The 12556-nt window shown below is 38.3% G+C and overlaps 1 protein-coding gene across 2 annotated transcripts in view; it reads left to right on the plus strand.

Annotated features, from left to right (window-relative positions):
* The first annotated feature begins 9245 nt into the window (after positions 1–9245).
* The window catches only part of LOC118221930 (tumor necrosis factor receptor superfamily member 16-like), a 42991-nt gene continuing 39680 nt past the window's right edge, over positions 9246–12556 (plus strand). The window contains exon 1 of one of the 2 annotated variants that reach the window (XM_035407378.1): positions 9246–9737. In XM_035407378.1, the coding sequence (XP_035263269.1) occupies positions 9702–9737 (36 nt within the window). In that variant the 5' untranslated portion in view covers positions 9246–9701. The remainder of the gene's footprint in view (positions 9738–12556) is intronic. The other variant, XM_035407377.1, reaches the window with a different exon arrangement.

Below are 12556 nucleotides of genomic sequence, written 5' to 3' on the forward strand. Positions count from 1 at the left end.
TTGCGTGGCACTGGGTAATACATCTGAAATGAATATTTGGTTCTCTAATAAGGGCTCATTAATTAGAGGGGGTCCTGCTGCTGGATGTAGGATGTGGCCACATTGACTGCACGAGCAATCAATACTGGATAGCATCTGAACATTTTACATGAGCAACGCTTGGTGAAACCTGAGCGCTCTGTTAAAAAGGATCTGGGCCCAGCTTCCTTCATAGGCCTTTCTCTGAGAAATGTTTTTTGTGAGTGGGGAATAGGAGGGGGATGGAAGTCTAAATGTGTAGGAGATGATCATGTAATTGGAGGGTGGTCCTGCATGGCAAGATCTGATTGGCTCTCCACCTGACTCCCAGGCTGTCACTGATCTATCGTCTCACTCCTTTTCCTTAATTACAGAGTCAATAACTGCTGAGAAGGGGGAAAACTCCATAAATACTTTATCAGCTACAGTACATTTCATAATCCTCTGTGGTTTGCTCCATTTGCACCTGTTATTGTTGCAATATATTTCTTGTATAGGTGTCACAAAATCAATTCCGATCAGACAGAATTTACCTCAAATGGACTGAAACACAACCCAACTGCAAATATTGGAGTGGCTTTTCAGGCACTAGAGGATGCAGTTATCTAGTATTCAGTCTTAAATTCATTATACGTGTGCCTGTACGTGTGCTTTCTAACACATTTTGATCTCACGAAAGAACAAAAATGATGAATGCCAAAATGCTTGTGGGAAAGTCAAAAAGCAGTTAATGATCAAATTTGATTGTATGTATGTGCTGTTAATGAGGCCCATTGTCTTGCTATAGGATGAAGCACCATTCAATGAGCTTAGAGGCGTTTGCCCGAACTTGAGCAGATAAGATGCTCCTGTGGAAAAATATGGACAAAGTCACTGTGACGTCACCCACTGACTCTCCTTAGGCTTGGTGAAAAGCGTTTTGAAGCCTCGGAAGTGTAGTTTGTGAGCGCTGCCATGTTTTACGAATAGGAGCCAGAGACTGTGCAGCAGGGACATTAAGTCCAGTCATCCACTAAGCATTTGAGATACAAAATATTACTGTCTTGTCCAAATAGCACAATAACTTAACAAATCAGCATATGGGGAAACATTATACAAATAAAAACAACAATTGTGTTTACTTTTCTTGTGGAAAACAATGACTGACTTTGTACTTTTACCATATCATTTACTTACATTGAAACAAGTGGCTGAAACACCTATACTGGAGCCTACTGCACTGGCACTAGTGAGCAACGTCTCTCAACAAGACAAGGAAGTGACCTTCAGAAACACAGACCAGTTTTGGCCATCTGTTCTGTACACATTAGAATTGATTCTGCTGCTGCTATCAGCAGTTGCATCATCAGTAAAGAAAAGTGAGCCAGTACCTGTGGCAGCCAAAAATCATGACACCCCCACCACCATGGTGCACAGATGAGGGGGTACTTTGGATCTTGTGCACTTGCTTTTTGCCACCGCACTTTGATATTGCCATCACTCTGATACAAGTGAATCTTTGACTCATATGCCCACAAGACCTTTTTTCCAGAACCCTGCAGGCTCTTTTAGGTTCTTCTTAACAAACTGTAATTAGGCCTTCCTGTTTTTGTGACTAAATATTGCATCTTGCGGTGTAGCTTCTCTTTCGTTCATGAAGTCTTCTGCAGACAGTAGTCACTGACATGTCCACACTTGCTTCCTGAAGAGTGTTTCTGATCATTTGGACATCTTTTTTTCTTTCTTTATTATGGTGAAAATTCTTTAGTCATCAACTGTAGTGGTCTTTCTTAGCCTACCAGGCCTTTTGAGACTACCAAGATCACTAGAGCTTTCTTTTTTTCATGATGTTCCAAATAGATTTTTACAGTAAGCCTAAGGTTTGGCCTATGTCTCTGACTGTTCTTTTGTTATTTTTCAGCCTCATAATGGCTTCCTTGACTTTCATTGGCACAACTTTGGTCGTCATGTTGAAAAATGCTGATGAGAGACTCCAAAGACAATCAAAATCTTCGAAACAAGACTAGATACTGAAACCCTCTTAGACCTGCACTAAGAGGAAAAAGCATTTGAACTAGTCAGAAACACCTGCAAAGCCATTTGTCCAGAACATTATGGTGCCCTGAAATGGGGGAGCTATGAATAACAAGGGCTGCAATTTCTATATAGTGAAACCAAAATGTATAAAATACCCTTCGACAAAAGCTGCACTTTAACCACTCAAGAATTTAATATGGTTTAATATGGTTCATTACAAATATTGATTACAAATATTGTGGAGCACAGAGCCAAATCAAGAAAAAAAAAAGAATGTCTTTGTCCCAAACATTATGGAGCTCACTGTACATGTCCCTCACACATTACCTCTGACCAATGGATATGCGTTTAAACTTAAGTGTTTAAGCTTTTTTATTTAAACTAAAAGAGATTTATCTTTTTGTTTGAGCTCTTGGTAGTAGAAAATAGTTATCAGCTCAGGTAAGGACCAATTATTTACAAGGGGAAGGGAATATAAAGGGTTACAACAGAAAGATGTTTATGTAAAATAACTGTGTGTATTGATGTAAATATGCTGATAATGTAATACATTTAGCCTAAATGTATTGCATTATCAGCATATTTACATCAATACATTTTACATAAACTATTTTAATAAATAATTTTACATAAACATCTTTCTGTTGAAACCCTATTTAGCAAGTAATCCATATAGAAACCTGCCCATAAAAGAACTATAATAAAATAATCAGCTCAATGGTAGGCGAGACAACAGAGTGCATACATGTACAATAACTTGTTCTAACAGGCGCCAAGACATATTGGCCTGATTCATGAAACATGCACACTATCAGATTTGATCGTTAACTGTGCTTAAGAACATTTCTGCAAACATTCATTATCTTTTATTTCAATTGATTCTTTGGTATGATCAAAATCTAAGTGCGTTTGGAAACATGCATAAGGGCACATATCCCGAACATGTTTCTATTTAGACAAAATTGTAATTGAAAAAGCATTGTAAACAGAAATTTTATTTTAAAAAATGTGAGTTTTTAAAAAGAAAAAAAACTGAAAAGTAGCAAACCTGTTCTTAAAGCTAAACTTTGAAAAGGACCAATGTATGGATGGGCGGGTCAGGGTGTACTTAGCCTCGCAAGCCAGTCTCTGGTGTACTTGGCTTGTGTAGCACTTGTGTGGTGATGGTGGTATAATACAGTAGCTTAATTAAAACCACAATTAGATTTGGACCAGTTAGGTTCGCTTGCTGGAACAGATGATGGATAAATGATGACACCACACAGATTACCTTTTTAAACGACATGGGGCGACATAGCTCAGGAGGTAAGACCGATTGTCTGGCAGTCAGAGGGTTGCCGGTTCAAACCCCGCCCTGGGCGTGTCGAAGTGTCCTTGAGCAAGACACCGAACCCCTAACTGCTCTGGCAAATGAGAGGCATCAATTGTAAAGCGCTTTGGATAAAAGTGCTACATAAATGCAGTCCATTTAAACGCCTTGTATTGTCACTTTTTATTTTATTATTTTTATTTTACAATTTAATTTACACCAGAAATGTGCATAGGCCCATGAATATCAACAAGACTGGTATCAATTATCTGATCTGAGGGTGCACCCGATCTCCTGACTGAAAAACCCTAGTTGCAGTAGTAAACCAGTTCAGTTATCAACAGATCAATAACAATCAATTATTCACCCAGGAGTTCAAAATTATCGCTTGCATTCACAATAAAACTGGTGCAATTAAACACAAAATTCAACACGTACAATTGTACATTAACAGTCCTAAAGACACAGAATGTCTTAGTGTGTGTGTCAATTGTCCAGAACTGCACTGCTTGTAGCAGGTCAGAGAGTCAAAGTGCATCACAGTCCTACCACACTGGAGAGAGTGGTTACTGCTCAGAGTCCATCCAAGGAAAATCAAAACAAAATCCAGGGTCCCAAGTTTCACAACGGTTGGCTCGCCATCCTTGGATAACCAGAGCAGGGCTGATTCAAGCAAATAAACCAAGAAAGAAAAAAAACCTGACCTGCATAACATCAGGTCAGAGGTAGTTGTGCATTAAGATCTAACACAATATAATCTGACAATATCAACAATGTTAAAGTAATTAAGTACTCATTTGTAATGAGTACATTCAATCTTTCACATTGTAAATGCAATTCGGTTTAACAATAATGTTTCAACATAAAACATAAAAGCAAATGAAATACGAATTGCCATTCTCACCGATGATGGTGTGTCCGTATGGTTCTAAAATGGCGGCGCCCAGCACGAACCACAAGGCGCTACAATTAAAGCGTAGCATAAGAATGTGCTATGGTACGCACGACAATGCCCCTTAGCTAACCAATTTCTCCCCGTTACATTTAGTGCAACATAAACGGATATTTTAGTTTAACCAGGACGGAGTGTGGCACAGTGGGTAAGGAACTGCGCTTGTAACCGAAAGGTCGTAGGTTCGATTCCCGGGTAAGGACACTGCCGTTGTACCCTTGAGCAAGGTACTTAACCTGCATTGCTTCAGTATATATCCAGCTGTATAAATGGATACAATGTAAAGTGCTATGTAAAAAGTTGTGTAAGTCGCTCTGGATAAGAGATGTCTGCTAAATGCTTGTAATGTAACCACAAAAAGAACAAAATATACAAATGGTCATTCACTATTCAGTGCAAAGTGACTCTTTACTGAGTTATTAAAAAGCTACCAGCAAATCTGGGCTTTAAGCATATAACAAGGTAAAGTTAGTAGCGAACTTTTTGTTTTTGCAACAACGAGTTTGTAACTCACCGAAGTTTTAAAACCGAACCAACGCCCGTAAGGCAGCTACGGGTTATGCCGAAGTAAACCCGTTCACTAAGTTTATAGTAACTAGAGCCCGACCGATGCCAGATTATTGGGTCCGATGCCGATCCCGATTTTGGAGAGTCCTAGCCCACCGATTACCGATGTTTTGACCGATATTTTGTCAAAACATTTTCAAATCAATTTGAAAAACTTATATTTTATCAAAGTTTCTATATTTAAGAACATTTAACTTAAGCAAACAAATAAAAATAAAAATAAACACACAAAGAACTTTCTAGATAAAAAAGTAAAAGATGATATTAAATTAAATATATATATTAACACCATCTTTAAGTGTGTGAAATCAAAATAACTCCACACCTTGCTTTTACTCCTTTCTTTTCCAGCCATCTATAAAAAATTAATTTAAAAAAATCGGTTTTCCAGTTTCAAACATGTATTTTTATGAATATTATTATTGTTGTTGCTGTTATTAATTTGTTATTATTATTTCTTAGTATCTATTCTCAGTACATTAATTATATTTTCTTATTTTATTCCTACTACATGATCTCAAAGAGTAAGACTATCTAGCGAGTTTCCCTGTCCATAAGAATTAGGCGGTGAAAATAACTACAATGCGCTCTGATGCGTGACTAGATGACACACTCGCTCGCAATAACGCATTAGCTATTGACACAGCCTCATTATTTCTTATTATATATTCTCAGTAAGTTAAATGAATTATATTTTCTTATTTTATTTCTACTACATGATCTCAAAGAGTAAGACATTATCTAGCGGAGCTAAAGAGTGAATCAAGTGTAACGTTAGATGAAATTAAATTGACTGGATGAAATAGGCTACGTGAAAAAAACTACAATGCGCTTTCGTGCAGGTTACCCGCGCTAACTGTTGGTTGATTCACTTCTCCAACAGCAATCCTTCTCTCATGTTATCACAACAAAGCTAGATAACATGGCTTAAAATGATCCATGTTAGAAGTGTTTTATCTGCGTTTTTAGTGTCTGGTTAGCTTGCTACGATGACGCGTGACTAGATGACACACTCGCTTGCAATCACGCGTTGGCTATTTACACAGCATCATATAGTAGCTAATATCATTATCTCAGATAAAAAAACAAATGTGTGATACATTCAATCACCATTTTATTTTGGCTGGTTATTTATTTGAGAATACAGCGATGTCCTCTGGAAATGTAGATCCTACGCTGCTTATGTGCTCACTGCCACTTCATAAAGCCAGCTAGCTTGCTAAAGTGAACCAAATATGTTCGCTAGCTCGCTCGCTTGATAATGAGGATTGATAAACATAGTGGTCGTATAAACGCATTTAATTAAAAACTTTCACTAAATATACATACCTTTATTGCGGCAATCGAATCTGTGCAGACAAGTCTTGCAGTGGAGAATATTGGATGAGGCACGAGTGACAAACGTCTTATTAGAGAAGTAGCGCGTCAGCTGCTGCAGTTCACACTTGTATTAGAGCTCCCTCTACTGGATAATTCAAGTAAATAGCAATTACAACGTTCGAACAGACACGTACAGATAAATAATCATTGTTTTGTTGTTTATTATACTTATTAAAAAATCGGGGCACATCGGCGGCATAACTGCCGATCCCGATGTCGTCAAAAAAGTCAAATAATGGCCGATATATCGGCCATACCGATATATCGGTCGGGCTCTAATAGTACCTACTTTCTTACTTTATCGTTTTATTTAGCTTTAGCAGCTTCTGTTGGTGTAGCGATTTAAAGCGTGTCCTCTGTCATCCCAAAAGCAGTCTGCGCGCTTCTCCTCTCATTCCTCCCCGCAACAGTTTAATCGGGCGTTATCACTCACACGATTGCTCAATAGCTTGCTGTCAATCAAGCTCATATTATGGCAATGATTGGACAAAACCTTGCCTGAGGAGTTTCTTCACTTTTTTTCGTTATTGTAGTAATTAGTTATTCGTTATGCTGCCTCACAGCTTTTAACCCATATTCAGTACCAGGTGTTACACTTGCCTATATCTTTGTTCAACCATACCACACCCATCACAGTTCTTTGCAGGCCCTACTGTATTAATATTTATTGTTACACAACTGATTGAAAACTAAATAAAAATAAATACTATTGAAAGGTTTTAGGTCATTCAGATAGGTTAGTTAATGTAGTTAAAATCAACAGCCTATTTAATATTATCACATTATAGTCGTAATATAATAATTGTATTGTATTTTGTAAAACGTTTTACAAGGCTTATAAACCTCAATTTGTTTGTTTGTTTTTGCATAAGATCAAAATTTAGGCTCAAAAGTAAACCCCACTACTACTTAACTACAACTTGACTACAACATGACCTTGAACAACACAATCGAAAGGATGCCCGGGATTCCTTGTCAAATTTGGTGATGACATACACCTGGATTCAGAACAAAATGATGGACCGGCATCATTAATGATAAAAAATTAGCTACACCTGACAATAGAGCAATGTAAAAAAAGGCTGCTCAGTCAGACTCTTATCCCTGTACCTTATTTTGTAATGCAGTAAGCCAGGGTGTTCAGTTTGACAGATCAACATCTCCAACTCATTTTCCTTTTTTGAAACACATTATAGTGTTCACTGCAATGTTCTGCTTTTTCAAACCTCACCTGGTATCTGTCTGTCTTCGAGTCCATTCTCAGTGCTTCCGTACTTTTCATTCATTGCGTAGAATGGTGAGACATATCCCAAGTACAATTCCAAAGCATGACAACAAAAATGTACTACATTATGTTTGATGCTGAACCCAGGAGACTGTGTGCACCCACATGGAACATTCATTTGGTCCGGGTAAAATCTCCCATACGGGAGATCACAGTGTCTGCATTTTCCTGCGGTTTCCTCTTAATCAGCAGCTCCTTTTGGCCTTAGAAACAAGGCATGTGCACTCTTTTGCCAATCCATGACTTAAATGAATCACTTATGTGCCTAAACACAAAATCTAAATCTAGTTTAGATCCCTGGTTTAGACAGGCATGTAAAACAGTGATCAGTGATTAAATCATATACATCTGTAAACTATACATGTTTTGGTCGGTTATAATATGCTGAAATATGCATTCTTGGGTATGAATCTGAATGATTGTTTCAGTGGATGCTTTTGTCCTGATTTAGTGTAAATCTGCTGAACAGGTTTACGTTTTTGTTTACATGAAATTAGCCACAAATTAAGCAGTGCTGCGTGTATCACACTATCAGAAAAGCTACATTGTTCACCAAATAGAATAACATTTTCCAAAGCAATGTACACTCATAATTTCATTTCTGTAGTTTACACAGTGATGTGTATCTCACTGCAGGAGCATGGCTCGTAGGAGAGGAGAGTAGGATATACATTTATAAATAGAATCACTAATGCAGTACCTATCCAGTTTCTCCATACAGAGAGGAAGGGGTCTGGTGAAGTAGTACAGCAAACAAGATAAGCTTTTTTCATTTGTCTATGACAAAATCAACTGCATGGTTAGCTTAATGCATTTTTGCATTTGTTTCTATTTCAAACTTGTGGAAGATACATCTTCTAAGGCCGAGACCTGAGGTTATGCATTTGAAGAAGATTTGATTTTTCAATATGCATAGTCTTCAAAATTTGAAGGCATACTTACAGTATGACAGTACAGTATGACATGCACTTTTGTAAGTCGCTTTGGATAAAAGCATCTGCTAAATAAATATAATGTAATATAAAAGCAGGTATTGGTGTTGATTTTCCCTTTCCTACACGAACAGCCAAATAGCATGGGAAAGCTTAAATGAAGATGTGTGTGACAGAACATTGTGAATTTTGGTGTAAATGAGGCAGAAATTCACCTTACTGCAGGAAAATTATCAGCCCGATTTACTAAGTTCCATGAGGGAATCAACTGAGAAATCTACTCGAACAGACTGACAGTGCAAGCACAGTAAGGAAAGTGTCGTACAGGTCAATAACACACTTAAACCGCCCTCTTGTGGTAGATAATATATGACAACTGTGGATGGGAGCAGGCATCCGAGGACCACCCAGATGAGAACTTTACTGTAGTAAAGTTCAGTACAAATTTCAGTAACACCTATGGAAGCTATTTGTTACAGGTGCGAAAACTTCGTAATGCACATTGAGTTTAGCAATTTTTCCATTTGCTAAAAACCCCCTGGAAAAGGTACAATTGATACACCATTTCTGTATCAATGACCTTCAAAACAACAAACCTGTAATTCCTTAGTTGTACAGGTTCCACATCTTAGCCATTATTAGAGATATTTAAAGACATTTAAAAAGGAAACTGATAAACGATGTTCGTTAGTGAGGTTGGTGTGTGTGTGTGTATGAGAGAGAGAGAGACAGAGAGAGAGAGAGAGAGAGAGAGAGAGAAAGAGAGAGAGAGACCAGTCGGTTTGTGGTGACGGGGACGCGATATAAAGGGGAGTGACTCGTTCACGCGTGAGAGCAGTCTGGCTGTTAAATGAGACGGATTCGAACAAGCCTAAACTCAGTCGTGCCACGCGTATCTTTACTGTGCACTGTGCACTCTGAGCAATACATCAACGCACAAACACACGAAAAGAAACAACCTGCCGTTGCAGAGAAGTCCCAAAGTCTGCCACCGAAGTGCGTGGACTACGTTCTTGATGCTGAAGATTCTGTGACACATCAGGACAACTCAGGGAGGGAAGAAAAAACGCACGAGGATAAAAAGAAAACTAACTGATATATATTTTGAACCCTGGATTTAATAAATGCGCACATCAACTATTTTCACTAATATATGAATTATATTCCGCTTTCGAATTTTTATTTTTCTTCAACTGATTTTTTTAAAACATAAAAAGAACCAAAGTGTCAGGGACGCAGGATATGGGTACCTTGGCGTTAATTGTACTACTCGGAGCGGTGAGTATAAAATATTATTTCGCCGTTTTCTTTTGCGTGTAAATATTATTTTGGCAGCTCAATGAATGATAACTTTGTTTTACAATAGACTCTATAGTGTCGATTATCTTTTGAGTTACCCTTGTTGGACCCTGTTAGCCATAATGTGTTTGTTGGCCACGGACACATGGAGAGAAAACAATCTCATCGCGTTCGATGTTATTCAAGGAATTCACACGTTTACAGTTTCTTTCTACGAGAGCTTGCAAAGTAATCTTTAGCAGGTTTTACAAGATAGTGCTTATACTGAGAACATGTGGGACAATGCCAGTTACTGCCACATGAATAATAATAATAATAATAATAATAATAATAATAATAATAATCATTGTAGTGGTGTTGATTTCTGATTTTGCAAAACGTTTAAAGATCCAAACGAAAACCAACAGGAAACTAAAGTCCCCCCTCTTGTAGTAAAATGATAAGAGCCGGATTACCGTGTGGCTATCACTCTGAATCAGGTACATTCAGTGGTGCGATTTTGAAGTTTTGACAGATCGCCACTGACTGGTTGAGTCATAAGTTCTCAGCTCGGATCGGAGTGAGACATATTCGGAGGTTCCTTGATATAACAAACGAGTAGTACATATAAAACTTTTGAATAAGACCTCAGCACGTTCTGCGCCTCAACACATCCTTTGGCAGGATCTGTGCCACGACTATAACGTTACATTATTTCTCTCTCTCTGTCTGTCTTTTTTCTCCATCTCGATTGTCATCAGCCAAGGTGTGTTCGTAGGGTTTAGATTTTGTGACGTAGGCACTGTTTACAGTTGGGAGGTTAAATTAGACAAGCGTGTTATTGCTCGGAATTCTATGGTTTCAGAGGAGCTGTAAACACCCACTTCAAGCTCAGACGTAAATGACATGTATGGCTTTAACAGAAGGGGTGAAGTGAGCTCTGTACTTGCAAGACATGAATGGGTTGCGCTTGAGCTGAATGCAGCCTCGGGCTTAATTTGTTCTCGTTGAAGCTAATAAGTTTAGTATTTAGAACGCCGTCCTAGATAAACTCGAAAATGGGTTTTTTGTTGCGCGTTGGCATGAATTAGACCTTTGATATGCCAAGAATATCAATTTGAAGCTGAATTAACCGCAGGCGTTAAATCACATTCAGCATAATTCTGGATCACACTTAAATTGTTTTGAAGGAGTTTAGGCTAGCCAGGAACGTTGTATTATTATGCACAGAGACGCCGAATTGGACGGGGTTATATCATTTGCAGACTCACCTATGTAGTAGAAAGTTTTGTTGCGCAAAACTTAATGCATTGTTTTCTGAATAAAATAGGATGAGATAAAGGAGCACAGGAAAAAAGAAAAAAAAAGGATGTCTTGTCATCCTAGCTGTAATGAGTCCATTATCACTAATCGTTGAGCAGCGCATTTTGCTGCTGTAACGGCACTGCATTTCCCCAGTGTTGTACAATCAGTCAACAGCCATGTTGCTCCCAGTCAGTTTCCCCAAACAGATGGTTTACATCTTCAGACAGCTGTTCCTAACTTCGAGCTGGGATAAATGTCCAGTGCCAACTACGAGCACTGTCACACACTTGGATGCATCTAAAATGTCCAAACGTGATGTTGACTAGAGATTGGAATAGTCAATTAGTCACATATAGAACAATTCGATTTTTGATAATGCTCTAATGCCGATTGTTAAGTTCTAGAGTCTGTAAAAAGCCCCGAACCTGAGGCTAAGAAACACATGCACGCATACCTGAAAACAAAGGAGGACCAACATTTACATCTTAAATCCATTTTTATTCACAACTTCTTTTCATTTGGGTTATCCAAGCAATTCATTGTACATAGCCGATTGTCCCAAGTTTATTTTGTGAAGCGCTATTTTTCTTAGCATCACAGAATTATGCACCATATCTTTATAGACTATTTGAGCCGCTAGATAAATGTACTCTGTTCTTCATGCACAAATTCAAGTCATATTGACTTCCTAAAGATACATTTATTGGATGCACATCCTGTGGTATCAGATTCTATTGTGATATGCAGCTAATGTAGTGACTTTACTTAAAGTTATATTATTTAAAATTATTCAATTGATTTTATTAAATTGAACTCCATCATGTCATTTTTCTGTATTCTCTGCTGTGGCAGAAAGAGAGAATGCTACATTGCAAAACACAATGAAGAGAATGCTTTTGGATAATTTGACAATAGATTATTTTGGTATGCAGTTAATCATGCAAAATATAGTCATTTGAGACCAATGATCAGTTTAACCTCTATTTCAAGCTGTCGACAAGCACACAAGCACACTCCTGCAAATGCACGCGCATACACACAGGGAGTGAAAGGGGCATTTAGCAGGATGGACCCCTCCTGTGACGCACTGCTAGACACAGTAAAAAGGACAATGTTTTAGGGGGTAGATATTTCAAAGACCTAACCAGTGTTGACAGGTCAAGGGCAGGGAGTCAAATGTATCTGAGTGAAGCTAACTCCTAGACTAACTCATGATGTCTGGGTTTCATCTGCTTGGTGATAATTTGAGATGGCATCTTTTTGGGGCAGGGGCTTGGGGCTAGAGGTAAAGCCACATGCTCTCTGAACAGTCTTGTGATCTGGTTGGATTCTTCACTCTGCTGCAGGGTGTTCTGCTAAAAAATAGACTTAAAGGGTAAAAATAGACTTGGCTTCACTTTCATACTAATTTGTCTGTATGAAATCTCAAGCGCTGTCGGTTACTTACATCCGCACGTGAGGCATACCTGAAACATACATCGATAGAAACCTTGGCGGGAAAAACAAGTTGGACC

This window comes from Anguilla anguilla, chromosome 2, assembly GCF_013347855.1.
Source record: "Anguilla anguilla isolate fAngAng1 chromosome 2, fAngAng1.pri, whole genome shotgun sequence".
Lineage (NCBI taxonomy): Eukaryota > Metazoa > Chordata > Actinopteri > Anguilliformes > Anguillidae > Anguilla > Anguilla anguilla.